General features: G+C 52.7%; 1 protein-coding gene across 4 annotated transcripts in view; it reads right to left on the bottom strand.

The window, feature by feature from the left end:
* Nucleotides 1-17154, bottom strand: part of rasal2 (RAS protein activator like 2) — a 43430-nt gene extending 26276 nt beyond the window's left edge. The window contains exon 1 of one of the 4 annotated variants that reach the window (XM_028428400.1): nucleotides 16586-17154. In XM_028428400.1, coding sequence (XP_028284201.1) covers nucleotides 16586-16712 — 127 coding nt within the window. In that variant the 5' untranslated portion in view covers nucleotides 16713-17154. Of the gene's footprint in view, nucleotides 1-10289; nucleotides 12734-16585 lie in introns of those variants that run through there. The other 3 variants (XM_028428401.1, XM_028428399.1, XM_028428397.1) reach the window with 3 other exon arrangements.
* Between the last annotated feature and the right edge of the window lie 433 nt (nucleotides 17155-17587).

Below are 17587 nucleotides of genomic sequence, written 5' to 3'. Positions count from 1 at the left end.
AAACCAGTGCAGACTTCTATTTAAAGCACCTGAGAGTACCGCCTGCAGCGCCACCACCAGGCTCAGCCTCCCCTGCAGCCCCTCAGAAGGTCTGCTTGTATGAACGTCATGGTTTTAAGATAAAAACAACCGGTCATCAGAGGATCAGAGTTCAGGCCTGATCTCTGAAACAAAATCTTTAAAAAAAGAACTCTAATACCAACATGGACACATTTATAAAAAGAGTTTCAGTCCACAAACTGTTTTTTGACCCTTTTCCATGTGTTCAGTCCCGCTGTGGAAACCTGAGGTGCAGGTTTATTGTGAGGTGGATCACAGCGAGCAGCGGTCCACAGGAAGTCCTCCGCCCACAGATGGACAGATGGATCAAGCTTCTGGAAGATCTGCTGAAAGGTCAGAGCCACAAACCGCCTGCCTGGACCACAGAGATGATCTAGCTGCTGCAGCTCTGATCAGACAGGGAGAGGCGGGCACACGGCCGGCACCGCCGGGCCTGCAGGCTCATGTTCTCCTGCTCTGTGTCATGGTCTAATGAACTGATGTCAGCGCCGCGCGTCTGCCGTCCATCCAACATGGTGTGAAAACACGAGCAGGTCCGTGTGCTGATGAGGAGGGAGGAGCCGCCATGTTCTACACTGCGAGCTGTGTGCGTCTCAGGTGTTGTGGGGGTTGTGCGTTGCCATGAAGAGAAACTTGACTCCAGCCAAACCTCCACTGGGAATGTCTGAGAGCCGGGAGAGTCCAGCACCTGTCCTCCCTCTCACACACACTGCTGTTTATGTTTACATGAACTATATCTGGACTCCCTTTAATCACTTTGCACACTAACACATTTATTTGGGTGCAGCCTCCTGATGGTGCCGTCACCCTGCAGGGCCCTGCACCTCCAGGACCCCTGCTGTGTTTCTGATCAGCACACTGAAAGCTGGTGAGGTCTGACTGCCAGTCCAGGCTCACCGGATTCTTCCAGGGAGGATTATTAGATGTGACAGCGGCCAAGTCGTCTGGACGGCCGAGCACACAGCTTCCAAGCGGACAGCACTACGGCTGCTCTGAGGTCACAGTCCTCCGTCAGCACCGCCACGGCAGAAATGTGGAATAACTGCAGGTTCTTTCGGAGCCTCCTCTGGAGACCTTCATGTGAAACACAACAACCACCTAACACTGCACTGCACACAACAGGTGTGTGTCTGCAGGTACACACACACACACACACCCTCCCCCACTGACCTACTAACACAGCAGCACTCGTTGTCTCCTCCCTTCATGCAGTCTGCTCCCAGTGCGGGTCATTAACCAGCAGAGGTCCAAAACGCCTCATCTGCAAACATCACTTCTGCATTTCATGTGGAATAAATCATAAAATATAACATTTGTTTTCTCATAGATTCGTAAGTTTATTAGGGCCCGAGCACCAAGTGGTGCGAAGGCCTTTATTGTACGTGAAGGAAATGATTGTTATTATTAGGGCCTGAGCAGGAAACATGTGAGAGCCCTAATGTATCTGAAGGACTTCCTCTCCGTTATCTTTCTTCTGCATCATTCGGCACATTTTGGACCCATTGCTCAAAAACTCACCAACCTGGTCACGCTCGCAAAAAATGCTAACACATGGCTCCATAGCGCCCCCTAGAATGAGATCTGACTCCCTGTAAGGCCACGAAAATCAATGCACAGATGTTTCTTCCCTGTATGAGACAAAATCCTCTTAAACAAACAGGAAGTACACCTGTCCAACTTGGGGAATCATCTGATCAGGCTGAACTTTTATTGGGCTGCTCTTCAGAAGTTCTCAAAAGCTTTGGTCTTGTTACACGGTCTGGCTGTGGCGCCTTCGCCAACGCACAGGTAAAGGATGTGTCGTTTACAGTCATGCTGACCACCTGACTCTGCACAGGCTGATATGCTACAGTCACTGCGCCACCTACTGGAAGGAGCACCTGTCTTTTATATGTGTATTTTGGTGCACTCCTCTGCCCGGCAGCCTCATGAGTAACGAGCTGAGAAGAGACAAGACAACAAGGGCCCGTGAGTTTCATCAGAACTTTGTTTAATATATAAAATAGAATATAAAGTTAAATAAACATAGGTAATGAAACAAGAACTTCCTGCAAAACACCTCTGAACTCCCTGTGGCTTAACAGCCCGACAGGTTCTCACAAGGATAAAGCACACACACACACAGACACACACACAGACACACACACAGACACACACACAGACACACACACACACACAGAGGCTGCTTTGTCTGTCGACCTGTATATTCCCCTCTGAAGCAGGCACGTCTAGTCACCATGGCAACAAGTAAACATGGCGGTTTTCCTCCAATCACAGCGTGGCAACATCACATCACTGCCTTATCAAGATGGGACCATTCAACAGGAAGGGGGGAGGGAAGGGGGGAGAGAAGGGGGAGGGGGTGAAACCAACAGCGACAATAGAGAGGGGTGTGTCACTGAAACACACACACACACACAGTCCTGGAGGTGAATGAGTGGCATTATATTAGTAATAATGAGTCATAACATGTGCTGTAATGAGCAGGTTGGTCTAGTGCCGGTGTTACAGTGTGACCCACGTCTCTTTAATTTGAAGAGTGTAAGCTGAGTTTAAACCCGGAGCTCTGGACGAGGTGTTAAACAGGCTGAAGGGAGCTTTTGTCTGAGGGAGGAAATCACAGCCATTAACAGCTAGCACCCCAGCAGAGAGGAGCAGAGTTTTATGGAGCGCCCTCCACTCTGCTGGGAAACAGTCTGTCAGACACCACCAGTGAGACTTCAGGGGACTTATCAGATAAATCCATTTAGCAGTCGTTCCCCACTGATCTGAGAACCACACAGCAAAACTAAACTGTTCTCCAACCAGGAGGTCAGCATCTCAATCAGCCAATTATAGCAGAACACTAGAAAAGCGTTTCCTGAAGAAAATGCCAGTGTGATTGCTGCAGCTGAAGCTCTGAACACTGATGTGAAGGGCCGCTCTGAATTGCTGGAGAATCTGCAATCTGAACTTAATTTGCTGAAACACGTTGACCAATCTGCAAGATGAAGCTCTTTTATTTTGAAGTAGAAAAGTAGAAAAAAGTGAAGTAGAAAACCTTTGAACATTAGGAGGATATGACAGAGAACCTGCTGAAGACAAGAACAGTATGAAGCCATGAAGAACAGCCTGTGAATACACCGTATGAAAGAGGCTGGAGTCATATCTTCAGCTAATAAGGAGGCTGAGTGGGTTTAATGTGGAAAAGTAACAGACAGACAATATGACAGCTGTAATGTTTACAGTCTGATCAATGAAGGCTGTTCCATACTCCGCGAGAACAGAGAACAGAGAACAGAGAACAGAGAACAGAGAACTCGCTCCACAGGTGGTAAGAGATAAAAAAAAAGTCCTTTTCGGCAGGGAGGTACCATACTCCACCAGACGTGTGTGTGCAGAACTCCTCATGCGGCCTCCTACGCAGCGCACGTCACACACTAAAGGTTGACAATGCAGTTGTGTTGTAAACTGTGAGCACAGTCGTGGTGACCTGGACTAACAAGCTGATCATGTTCAGGGCAGAGGACGCACAGCTGACAACAGATAGAAGATCAGTGCAGCAGACCTCTGTCTGTGAGTTTAACTCTGTGAATGGATGACTGTCTGCAATAACACATCCCGTCTCCAGGGGTTTAAGGTGCGTCGAGCCGCTGTAACATGATCAATACTGGGATTAGTTTTTATTTAGTTTCTCCTTCCAGGAGCTGTTTGCAGCTGCTCATCTAAACTGTCCATGGTCGCTGTGCTTCCTCCTTCTGTCTGTGTGTTCTCACCTGAAGAAGCTCTTGGCTTCAACACATTCATCACGCCCACAATAAATTCCGACCAATCACAGCACGGTTGACGCACAGCACTGAGAGAAAAAGTTCTGCCCGGGCCATGTGTACGAGATCGCTGCACAACGGGCGGTCCGAGAGGAAAATGACGTCATTTTGTGGGCGTAACGTCTGCAGGGGGGGGGGGGGGTTCTCTGTTCTCTGGAGTATGGATCCAGCTTAAGCAGAGTGTAGGTCCTCTGTAGCTGCCTGTGAATGTTTTCCTGTATCCATGGCAACCTGAATGTTTATCAACTGCCCCTAACTGCAGCTCTGTCTGTCCCCCTCCTAATGCGTTTCCAATTTAAAAACACCCTCTAAACAACTGCTTCCTGTGTCCAAACCGAAGCCTTCAGACAAAAAATATGGACACCGTCAGAATCGCAAGATGTTGCTCTACAAAGCGGGGCAATTTATTTCTGTGATGTCAAAGATGTGGAGATGGCGGCGAGTTAGAAAATATGGCTGCTCTGCTTCTCTGTTTTTGGTTTTACATTAGCATAATGCTAAGCTATAAACCAGCTACAGCACGGTCACATGACTACACCATCAGCACCACCAGGTTCACCGCTCTGACCTCTTCTACAGCACTAACACCTGGGTGACCTTTAATGACCTCGTCTGTAGTCCCATGTAGCCACTTGTTAGCATGTAGCCTTTGTTCAGACAGTAAACAATCATCAGCGGGATTTACTGTGTGTTTGTGTGGTAGAATAAAAACCTGCTGAGCTCCTGTTGACCAACAACATCACACACTGAGGGGACAGGAAGAGCTAACATGCTAACATTCAACACAAACACTGAGGGGACAGGAAGAGCTAACATGCTAACATTCAACACAAACACCGAGGGGACAGGAAGAGCTAACATGCTAACATTCAACACACACACCGAGGGGACAGGAAGAGCTAACATGCTAACATTCAACACAAACACTGAGGGGACAGGAAGAGCTAACATGCTAACATTCAACACAAACACTGAGGGGACAGGAAGAGCTAACATGCTAACATTCAACACACACACTGAGGGGACAGGAAGAGCTAACATGCTAACATTCAACACACACACTGAGGGGACAGGAAGAGCTAACATGCTAACATTCAACACACACACTGAGGGGACAGGAAGAGCTAACATGCTAACATTCAGGACAATCACTGAGGGGACAGGAAGAGCTAACATGCTAACATTCAACACAAACACTGAGGGGACAGGAAGAGCTAACATGCTAACATTCAGGACAATCACTGAGGGGACAGGAAGAGCTAACATGCTAACATTCAACACAAACACTGAGGGGACAGGAAGAGCTAACATGCTAACATTCAACACACACACTGAGGGGACAGGAAGAGCTAACATGCTAACATTCAACACAAACACTGAGGGGACAGGAAGAGCTAACATGCTAACATTCAGGACAATCACTGAGGGGACAGGAAGAGCTAACATGCTAACATTCAGGACAATCACTGAGGGGACAGGAAGAGCTAACATGCTAACATTCAACACACACACTGAGGGGACAGGAAGAGCTAACATGCTAACATTCAACACAAACACTGAGGGGACAGGAAGAGCTAACATGCTAACATTCAACACACACTGAGGGGACAGGAAGAGCTAACATGCTAACATTCAGCCCCGGATCAGTGGATGAAGATGGATGGAATGAAGAAAGAAAGTGTCAGCTGTTGCTGGGTTTCATAAAGCCGTGCAGATGTAAAGACTCTGCAGCTGCTGATGCTCCCGCTCACTCACAGAATAAATCAGTGACAGCAGGCAAATGCTTCCCTGCTGATTGTAAGTGAAGGCTGCAGCTCTGCTCTGATAAGCAGCTCAGCTCTCTGGAGAGGACAGATACAGCACTCAGCTCACCTACCCTGAAACGTCAACGCTATTCTGGTAGCAGCTCCGCACGCCACTTGCAGGGACACTTTGGGACGGACGGACCAGCTCTGCACCACATTTCTGTGGCTGAAAGTCTGACTGCTGCAGGACACGTGCAGTCTCAGAGTGACGGTTGACACTTTGTCCACAATAAAACAGTTCAATTAGATTATCTGTCTGGAGCTCGGGACGTCTCCGTCATCTGTACATGAAAGCTCTCGCTGCAGTGTGATTAATGATGGATCACTCTGAGGGTGTCGCTCTCTTTGTTGCTCAGACTGATGCTGACTGTTTCATATTTAAACCCGCTGACTCGAGCAGGACTCTCCTGCATTTGCATCTACAAAGCAGCGCCTCTCACTCAAGTGTCAATCATGGCAGCAGCCTGCATGGGAGGGGGGCAGCCCCAGGGGTCAAAGGTGGACAGCAGCGTCACCTCCTATCAGGCTGAAAGCAGCAGGGCAGAGACGACACAGTGAAGGATGGAGGAGGTCTGACAACAACTTAAAGGAGTTCACCGCTGTCTGACAAGTCAAACTAAATCAATCTCAGAAAATCTGATCTACAGACACGAAGCCACAGCAGCTTTATTTCTCACATTTCAGCCACACAAAGATCTAATATAACTAAAAGAACACCTGCATGATCCACCACAGCTCTTACACTCCACTGCATCCCCAACATGGCCGCCAGCAGGAGCCAACACTTTCCCACAGGCGCCAGCCCGAGCTCTGAAAGGGTCCCGAGCTCTGAAAGGGTCCCGAGCTCTGAAAGGGTCCCGAGCTCTGAAAGGGTCACGAGCTCTGAAAGGGTCACGAGCTCTGAAAGGGTCCCGAGCTCAGGGTTCTTGTTGTTACTGTGTGGGTTTTTATTGTGGAGGGACAATTTGCATACAAAAGGAGGACCGGCTCTTCTGTTAGTGAGAACCTGAAGCAGACCTGAGCAGCCCTGAGGAGACCTAAGGAGACCTGAGGAGACCTAAGGAGACGCTGATGTCTGACAGTACATCAGAGCTGAAACTGAGACACAATGTCCTCACAGAGATGGAAACACACAGAAGCACACATTCAGTATGCAGGAGCCATGGCCTCTGGGTCAGAGTCACACACACCTGATACACAGGGTTTCTGTCAGGACCCCATGAACCCCAGCCAACACACACACACAGACACACACACACACACGGACACACAGACACACACACAGACACACAGGGGTTAATTAGCCCCCACTTAGTAGTAGCTGTTTAATTTCACATGGAAACTCAAGAGTGTGAGAACGGAGCCATGAATCAGGTCTGTGTGTGTGTGTGTGTGTGTGTGTGTGTGTGTGTGTGTGTCTGTCTGTGTGTGTGTGTGTCTGTGTGTGTGTGTGTGGAGGTGAGAGTTCTGTGGTTTTTATTACCCAGAATGCTCTGGGCCTGCTGGAAACTTTCAGACTGTTTGTTTACATCCGTTCCTGTTTATACTGACACACATTCATGACAAACCTGACACTGTGTGTTATAATGTGCTGCACTGTTCACACACACACACAGACACACACACAGACACACACAGACACACAGACACAGACACACACAGACACACACAGACACACAGACACACACAGACACACACAGACACACACACAGACACACAGACACACACACACAGACACACACACACACACACACACACAGACACACACACACACAGCTGATGCAGGATGAACTTCCAGACACACTGAGCGCTGCCTGACATGAACAGTTCAGGTTGTTCGTCACAGTCTGAATTTCTACCATCTGATAAAACTCGACCTTCTTCTACGTCCTTCAGTTCAGCATCCTCCCACACTGCTCTGTAAAGTCCTGCTGAGGCCGAGCGCTCCGCCTCAGACACAGATCAGCTCTGTCTCAGGGTGAGGGATGGTTACAGTGATGTGTCACACGGGCGGAAGACTGCGAGGCCTGAAGCAGCCAGGAAGGAGCCGATGGCCCCACCACGACACGGACTGACACCACCATCATTAATCACCAGTTAACCCGCGCGGTCAGAACACGGCCGCCGACAGGAGGTGGAGTACGAGAGAGTAGAAGCAGAGTCCAACCGTCCTCCTCTTTCTCTCAAACAATCGCCCTGTGTGTGTTTTCATGTAAACTCTCCACCACATCCTGAGTCTTCAGTCCCTGATGTGTCTGCACATGAAATATTCACGCTGCATTTGCACTCAGCAAAAAACCTTCACCATCAACCCGCGTGCCGGTGCCAGCACCGATGTGAGGAGGCCTGCAGACAGGTAACCAGGGCCGCTCTGAGCATGGCAGAAGGAGCCGAGGGCTGCCAGCATCACACCGCTGTCTGCAGCAGACACGCAGGCACCTCCTGACGGTGCCGAGACCAGGACCTCCAGGACCTCTGACGACACATCAGGCTGACCAACATGTGAACACACGGCAGCAACACAGAATGATCGCTGCACAGCTGCTTGGAGGCAGGAGGGAGGAGGAGGGGGGGAGGAGGAGGAGGAGTGAGGAGGAGGAGGAGGAGAAGAAGGAGGAGGAGGAGTGAGGAGGAGGAGGAGGGGAGGAGGGGAGGGGGGGGAGGAGGAGTGAGGAGGAGGAGGAGGAGGAGGAGGAGGAGGGGGGGAGGAGGGGAGGAGGAGGAGGAAGAGGAGAGGAGGAGGAAGAGGAGGGGAGGAGGAGGAGGAAGAGGAGGAGGAGGAGGAAGAGGAGGAGGGGAGGAGGAGGTGGAGGAGGAAGAGGAGGAGGAGGGGGGGAGGAGGAGGAAGAGGAGTAAGAAAGAGCAGCAGCAGGATGAGTAGGGAAGAGGAGGAGGAAGAGGAGGAGGAGGAGGAAGAGGAGTAAGAAAGAGCAGCAGCAGGATGAGTAGGGAAGAGGAGAAGGAGAAGAAGGAGGAGGAGGAGGAGGAGGAGGAGGAGGAGGAGGAGGAGGAGAAGGAGAAGGAGGAGGAGGAGGAGGAGGAGGAGGAGTGAGGAGGAGGAGGAGGAGGGGAGGAGGGGGGGGAGGAGGAGGAGGAGGAGGAGGAGGGGAGGGAGGAGGAGTGAGGAGGAGGAGGAGGAGGGGGAGGAGTGAGGAGGAGGAGGAGTGAGGAGGAGGAGGAGGAGGAGTGAGGAGGAGGAGGAGGAGGGGAGGAGGGGGGGAGGAGGAGGAGGAGGAGGGGAGGGAGGAGGAGTGAGGAGGAGGAGGAGGAGGAGGAGAAGAAGGAGGAGGAGGAGTGAGGAGGAGGAGGAGGGGAGGAGGGGAGGGGGGGGGGGAGGGGGAGGAGGAGGAGGAGGAGGAGGAGGAGGAGGAGGAGGAGAGGAGGAGGAGGAGGAAGAGGAGGAGGGGAGGAGGAGGTGGAGGGGGAGGAGAAAGAGGAGGAGGAGGGGGGGAGGGAGGAGGAAGAGGAGTAAGAAAGAGCAGCAGCAGGATGAGTAGGGAAGAGGAGGAGGAAGAGGAGGAGGAGGAGGAAGAGGAGTAAGAAAGAGCAGCAGCAGGATGAGTAGGGAAGAGTAGGAAGAGGAGGAGGAGGAGGAGGAGGAGGAGGAGGAAGAGGAGGAGGAAGAGGAGGAGGAGGAGAAGGAGAAGGAGGAGGAGGAGGAGGAGGAGGAGGAGGAGGAGGAGAAGGAGAAGGAGGAGGAGGAGGAGGAGGAGAAGGAGAAGGAGGAGGAGGAGGAGGAGGAGGGGGGGGTGAGGAGGAGGAGGAGGAGGGGAGGGGGGGGGAGTGAGGAGGAGGAGGAGGAGGAGGAGGAGAAGGAGGAGGAGGAGGAGGAGGAGGAGGAGGCGGAGGAGAAGGAGAAGGAGGAGGAGGAGGAGGAGGAGGAGTGAGGAGGAGGAGGAGGAGGGGAGGGAGGAGGAGTGAGGAGGAGGAGGAGGAGGGGGGGGGAGTGAGGAGGAGGAGGAGGAGGGGAGGGGGGGGGGAGTGAGGAGGAGGAGGAGGAGGAAGCAGCTTTGTCAGAGCAGCAGAGGATACTCAGGGCTTTTAGCATGTTTTGAACACTGGAGAGAGAAAGCATGACTGAGCCCTCAGAACGTTTGATCCTGGACCACATGCAGACATGAACTTCATGTTGATGGGAGTTTCTGCAGCAGGTACACTCATGAGACCTGAAACACCCGGTCCTGTTCCACAGAACCATCACTGGGTTCTAGCTAACAGCAGAGGACAGACACTGGAGGACCATCAGTTAGTCACCATGCAGCCCAGGCTAACTCTGAAGAATCAGAGCAAAGAGGACACGAGCAGCACCTGAGGATGTGTTATAGCTAGCCTGTAGCAGTTAGCCTGTAGCAGTTAGCTTGTAGCAGTTAGCCTGTAGCAGTTAGCTTGTAGCAGTTAGCCTGTAGCAGTTAGCTTGTAGCAGTTAGCCTGTAGCAGTTAGCTTGTAGCAGTTAGCCTGTAGCAGTTAGCTCTGTAGCAGTTAGCTTGTAGCAGTTAGCTTGTAGCAGTTAGCTTGTAGCAGTTAGCTTGTGTGTAGAGGACTGCTGAGTCTTTGTGAGGAAACATGAGCATTAAGTGACTTTGACTGAAACAATCGTCTGAGAGGGAACTCTCCTACCGGACTGTCCTCCTTCAGCCTGGGCTTCATCCCTCAGCACTCTGCTGATCCTGCGAGACAGCGAGCTGATGAAGCTGCTGAAAGGGGCGCTCTCTGTCCTCGCATCTGATCCCACCTTCCTGAGCGCCTCCTTCTCGGCGCTGTTGCCCGCTCCAGGCTCGGACAGGGATCGGAGGAAGATCCTGCGCAGAGGGCCTGGCCTTTCCTGGGACTGATCCCCGCTCCCGTCGGTCCGGTTTGTCTGCATGGCGAGCCTCGGTAAGCTGAACAGCCGCAGGTGAGCTGGCTCCGTGTTCTGCCCTATGCCCTCTGGGGGGGCCATCTTGGCTGGCCTGGGTGCCAGGCGAGCAGATGTCCTCCACTTGTATCGGTCCAACGGCTGCTGGGGGGGACGGCCGGGTGTTGGCCCTCAGCCAGAGCTTCCTGTAATGGTGCCGGTGGTACGAGGCCTGACCGAGGACTGGACCCTCACTGGCCTCAGGGGGAGTTCCACTTCCACTCATGGTCCAGCACACACAACTTCCTCCAGGCAGCAGGAGCGAGCAGATGGAGGCTTCCAAAATGGCCGACACAGCTGGTTTGCCCACAGCTGCGCCTCCCAACGCGGACATACTACCCCGAAGACAGCGTCCTGCTGCGGCTGAGGCGTCGTTAGGTGGTCCACATGTGGACGGCTGCTAGAGCTGCTGCCTCCGTCTTCTCAACAGCCTGCTGACAGTCTTCCTGGGAGGAAGTGGAGCGTCAGATGAAGACGCAGTCTGTCTTCAGTTCGGCCAATCAGGTGTCGCCAAACAGCAAACCAGCAGACTGTGGTTTCCCGTTTGAACGAGCTCGAAACTGAAAGCGCTCAGGCAGCTCAGCCTTCTGCTTTTTCAGCTCCCTGCTCCTTTTTATCAACAGTGACATCACCTGACGATGGAGGTTCGTCGTCCCATAATTCGTCTGTGGCGTCAGACTTTAGAAAGGACCTAAACCTGGTGTTAGTGTTCTTTTACGTACTGTTGGACATCTGAAGCCTCCCCCATGTCTTAGAACTGAACAAAGACCTCCTGTCTGATGTCTGCATCATTCCACTGACACAACGCTCCAGAGTCCTCCTGACCTCCACCTCACATAACAGCTTATAAATATGTATAAAGGATGGGCCTCTCCTCCCTGTGCTGAGCCTGAGGCCTCCGTGTTCAGACAGGAAATAGGACAAGGTCAGGGACAACGCAAGACCAGAGACCGGCAGAGGACACGTGCTGAACTGAACTGTGCAGATGCAGGAGGGAGCAGGATGCAAACATCTGTGTGTTGATTCATATGGAAACCAGGAGGTCTGCTGCTCAGGCTGTGGTTTACAGATGTGCACCAGCAGCAGGTGAAGCTGGCAGAGCTCTGGTCCTCTGATAACATTCACCTAACGTCAGTGACAGGGTGTAAGAGTGAGCGCAGGCCTGTCTGTCAGGCTGCCCCACATATCAGCCTTTATTGGATAATGAAGCGGCCGCTGTCCAGGACGCCGCTGCATGTAGGTCACAGTTAAGACCCAGGGAGGCTAAGCTGAGGAGTCAGGGACAGAGCCAAGTCCTCCACAGGCCAACAGGGAGGCAGAGGGTGGCATCCAAAGACCGGAGGACACACATTCTCTTCAGGTCGAAACGCCACAAACGTCTGTTTCTATTCATAAAGCTTCAGTGAACAAACCGAGGAGGAGAATTCAAAAACTAAACTCAGCTTTAAAGAGGTCTGAGCGTCCAGCCCTGCAGTCACCGAGAGCAGAGACAGGAAACAGGAGGACAGAGGGGACAGACAGGCAGGAGGACAGCAGGGAGAGCCAGGTGGACGTGGATGTGTTTTAATATTTATAACACCACAAACGACCAGTTTACATCCTGTCAAACCTGAGACTAAAAATCAGGACGTTTCTCATTTCAAACAGAGTCAGAGCTCGTCAAACAGTTTGTTCCTTTCTCAGTCAGTAAGCGGTGGAGGCGACGCTGCTCCATCAGGCGTCTCTGTGTCCACTCCTCATCCCCGTCCTGCCGGAAACCAGGAGCAGCCGCCCCCCGCTAAAAATAACCTGCAGCTATAAAGAGAACCATAAATCAGCTGCTGGATGCCGGCAGAGGGCCGGCACATGGGCCGCAGGAATCTCCCACAATGCTCCGCTGATGACCAGCCACACAGACGGGAAGTTCAAGAGCGACTGAAACAGCTCCGTCTGATGGATCTGACTGAAAACAGAGTGTTTCAGCAGAGTCTGCCTGCAGGTGCAGCGAGTCTGGATTACTTGGAAACCCTGATCCAGACTGATCCAGACTGAACCAGACTGATCCAGACTGATCCAGAGTGAACCAGACTGATCCAGACTGATCCAGACTGAACCAGACTGAACCACACTGATCCAGACTGATCCAGACTGAACCAGACTGATCCAGACTGATCCAGACTGAACCAGACTGAACCACACTGATCCAGACTGATCCAGACTGAACCAGACTGATCCAGACTGATCCAGACTGAACCACACTGATCCAGACTGATCCAGACTGATCCAGACTGAACCAGACGGATCCAGACGGATCCAGACTGAACCACACTGATCGAGACTCATCCAGGGGCATGAAACTTGAAAGGTCGACCGACTGCTCCACAGCACGAAACCGGAACTTCGTGAAGCCCAGGTGAGACGAGGAAGAGGAACAAACCAGACTCGGTTATCTCTGCATGAACACACACACAGCAGATGATCATCTAAACCAGTTTACATTTACAACTCGGGCTTTAATCCCCAGCCCTGCACAGTCACAGTGATCCACTTCTGCTCTGTGTTTACACTCACTCAGGTAATCTGATTACTTTCTGCTGACTGCAGGGACCTACACAAGAAAACCGGTTTCTCTTTAAAGAGATGAAACAGGAAGATGGAGGCTGCTGTGCAATGAATGCTGGGATGCACCATGAAGGATGAGAGGTTTTCACAGGGTTAACAGTGATGGCCGACATCCTTCTAATCAGCTCATCCTTGGAGTGAGCAGATAAAATGTCTGCCCACAGACAAGTCCACACCAAGGTCTGAGCAGAGCGCCGCTGATTTCCCTTCAACATCAAGCTAATAACAACAATCCTCCTCCGCCCAATCAGCGCGCCCCGCCGAGCGCGCCCCGCCGTGTTTTTCCACGCTGCGTCTTCAAATAGCCGCAGCTTGTTTCTGTCCACAGAAGCTGGTTGGGACTCCTGTTTGTTTCAGAAGGGAAATCCTGCCCCCCCACATCCTGATAAGGGGCCTGTGAGGAACTTTCCATTTCCTCCTCTGATCAGCCTCCATTGTCCAGCAGAGCTGAACCTGTTCACCAACACCCAGACAGCTGCCAGCACAGAGTCCCTGTCTCTCCTGGAGGACGTTCATTATGTCCACACGCATCAGTCCGCACAGCAAACAGGAAGTCCTCATCTATCCCACACACAGCAGTGTGTCTGCTGCCATCATGAACGGGACCTTTTCTTAATTCTCACGTTTTCTTCCTCCTGCTGTTTTTCTCTGCACCCTGTCACATATAACACATTCTCAAACACCCCTCTCTGCTCGTCTCTCAGCCTCAGAGGACACGTCCCTGCCCACCAATCCTCTGCTGCTGCAGGTGTGAATTGGTCTGATAACAACAATCTCCCACAATCCCTGTTCAATACGGACGCTGACAGTCTGAGCGGAGCGTGCAGCACCATCGGATGGAAGGTGGAGGCTGCCAGGCTGCGCCGGGAGCAGATGGAGGGACAGCTTCCAGCCTCCAGCCTCCACCGCAGAGGAACCTGGAACCTGGAACCTGGAAGCCCACAGGCCACGCTAATCTGTCAGCCTCTAATGTTGGAAGCAGAGATGCTCTGTATCCGTCCATCAGAAGCTGCAGATCCTCTGAAGTCTGGAAACATCAGAACCATGATGGAGGGACGCCGAGGACATTTGGACACATACGAGCATTCAGAAATACAGACACACACACAGACACAACTGGAAACAAGGCAGCACAGTGCTGTGAGAGCTGTGTGCCGTGCTGTCAGCTCCGTGATGGAGACAACGCACAAATCACTTCTATTTCCTGAACAGACTGTGTGGCGGTTCTGATGAAGGTTCTGATGGTTCTGAGACACTCTCTGTCTGAAGCTGCTCCTCTTTGACTTCCTACCAGTTCTGTTCCAGCCTAATCACCCGACTTCTTCACGAATCATCTGTCACGGAGGATTAACCCCTCAGATAAAAATCATAAGACATATGTTTCTGTGTCCCTCTGAGCGGACTGAGCATCCCGCCCAGCGGGGGACAAGGAGCAACAAAAGGATCAGTCCTGTGTTTAAGCGTCCATCTGTAGGCACCTTTAATAGGCTTATATACAGCAGCTTTCTCTGAGTAACACACTCTGTGGCTGCTTCCAGGGAGCCGACACACAGCCGGATTAGGCCGAGGAGGAGGAACACCTTCACATCCACTTTAATCTGACGCCTCCTTCAGGCCACCAACTTATCAATCGCCCCTCCTGCATGTTACTTCACTGAAAAACGTGGAAACAATGAGCTCATCCGTGTTCCGATAAACAGAGCGTCATGGCTGACCTCACCCTCAACACAAACACAACATCTGTACATTCCTCCTCAGTGAGGCGGACCTGAACGCAGCACGGCAGCAGCCATTGTTGGATCTATGCGAGGTATGCGATGGCAGCGAGGGTCTGATGCCAGAGTCCTGCCGGGTGAGATCACCGGCACCAACCGGCTGCTGACATCACGCCCTGCCAGCACCGGGGGAGGGAGGGAGGCAGAGCAAACATCCTGACACCATCTTGCTTCCTCGGAAACCAGAGATGCATTCAGGGCACGTGGGAACGACGACCGCTCAAAGTTCAAAACAGCCATGAGTCTGATGTTGGCACAGAAACAGCAACAGCAGTACACTTAGTGCCTCCAACACATCCCATAATATGTGCCGAGAGGCTGAGCTGATGGTAAAGGACATGTGAGGGAGCCGGGTCCTCAGGAGCTCTGTGAGGTCACACAGTGATCCGTCTCCTGTCTGCTGTCATTCTTATTCTACTCATGCACTGAATCATCCCGTGTTTCCAGAGTGACATGACCGCATCGCCCCGAGAGAACCGCAGGATGCCAGAATAAAAGTTTCACATCACTGCAGCCGTGACTCACACGGCTCTCACACCGTGCCGAGGACACACAGCCAGAGACGGCTCTGCCCCAGCGTCCTGCGGAGGAACCTGAGACGCCACCTGCAGAGAGGAGCAGCTGAGTCATGCGACCCAGTTTCTGCCCTGTGGGTCGTTCAGTTATCCGGGCTGAACTCACACTCGACATGACTCTAATGATGGCTTCCTACACGTGGCCTGTGTTGACCTCTGACCTCCTTCAACACCAAACTCACGAACTGCCCTGAACCCTGTCGGTTTGACGCCAGAAGAGACAGAAAGCCCAGAGGAAGAAGTGTGGCGCTGACCTTTGACCCTGCACAGCCCATCCAACAGCCAACAACACATAGAAAGTGACGTGGAAAGAGATCCAGATTTGTTCCTTAACTTCTCCATGAACCAGTGTGAAGTGTTCACCTCTGATTCCTCTGTTATTCCTGAAGGTTTGAAACTAGAGCGGCAGGATTTACTGAAATAATACATGTGTTCAATCTTTGTGTTCTGGTCAGGTGTTATTAAAGGGATGAAGTTCAGACTGCTGTCACACACACACACACAGACACACACAGACACACACACAGACAGACACACAGACACACACACAGACAGACACACACACACACACAGACAGACACACACAGACACACACAGACACACACACAGACAGACAGACAGACACACACACACACACACACAGACAGACACACACACACAGACACAGACACAGACACAGACACACAGACACACACACACACACACACAGACAGACACACACACACAGACACACAGACACACAGTGTCTGTGCTTCATGGTGACACACTCCTTCCTCTCCTCCCTCTGTGGGTTTATTTTCGGACAGTCTGAAGGAGTCAGCGGAGGCTCTGCTCCCTGCTGCTCGGTGACCTCTGACCTCTGTGGACAGCTAACCTGGAGGAACTCGCTGCCAGTCCCGTGCGGCTGACAGCAGCAGCAGACACATGGACCTCCGGTCCACCCCTCCACCCCCACCCGGTGGCCGCCATGACCTCGGCCTTGGCCCGCGGCGTTACCTGGCCGCCCCCGGTACCTGCTGACCCCTGCGATGACCCTCACCGTCCACCGGTAACGTGTGTTTTTCTTACCGTAAACTCGGAGCCATCCCTGCTGCTGGGACACCGTGTCCACCAGGATCCGGTCCAGCAGGGGATCCAGGAGGCTCAGTCCGCCGTGCAGAGACTCCACGTCGCCTGCCACCGAGTCCGTCTCCATATCCACACGGAAAAAACTTGTTGTCTCCGAGAGGAGCCCCGCAGAAGTGCGCGTCACACCGGGAAGTGTGACGGTACGTGTCCAGACGCTGAGGGAAGCCGTTAAAAGTCAGTTTGATCCGTCATGGGACACTTCCGTCGCTCTGACCGCCCCGCTGCTCCTTAGCTAGCCGTTAGCTGCGGCGGCGGTCCGGCAGCCCGGCTGGCTCTGCTCGTTGTTCCGCTCTTCCAGGTTAGCTGCTAAACTTCCACCAAACCTGCGTCCAGGAGCGGGGGAGACCCCCTTCTCTGCCCTGCCGCCGAAACGTCCGCCCAGAAGCCGCTGATCGGTGCGAGAGCCGCCGGGAGTGAGCGGAGTCATGCGGTGGTCGGCGTGTCTCCGGCAGCCTGAGCCTGTCCGCTCACCGAGCCGGGGGCGAGCGCGGCCGTGCGCGCTCCCGCGTGACAGCAGAACGCGCATGGAAGTCAGAGCGAGCGAGGAGACCGGACCGCCGGGTGTGTGTGTGTGTGTGTCTGTGGTCTGTGTGTGTGTGAGTGGTGTGTGTCTGTGTGTGGTGTGTGTGTGTGTGTGTGTGTGTGACTGTGTGTGTGTTTGTGTGTGTGTGTGTGTGTGTGTGACTGTGTGTGTGTGTTTGTGTGTGTGTGTCTGTGTGTGCGTGTGTGTGACTGTGTGTGTGAGTGTGTGTGTGTGTGAGTGTGAGTGTCTGTGTGTGTCTGTGTGTGTGTGTCTGTGTGTGTGTGAGTGTGTGTGTGTGTCTGTGTGTGTGTCTTTGTGTGTGTGTGTCAGTGTGTGTGTGTTAGTGTGTGTGTCTTTGTGTGTGTGTGTCAGTGTGTGTGTCAGTGTGTGTGTGTACATGTATCAGTGATGATCAGAAG

Source organism: Parambassis ranga, chromosome 17, assembly GCF_900634625.1.
Source record: "Parambassis ranga chromosome 17, fParRan2.1, whole genome shotgun sequence".
NCBI lineage: Eukaryota > Metazoa > Chordata > Actinopteri > Ambassidae > Parambassis > Parambassis ranga.
Note: the sequence above shows the minus strand (reverse complement) of the source record. Positions and strands in the feature narration are given on the sequence as shown.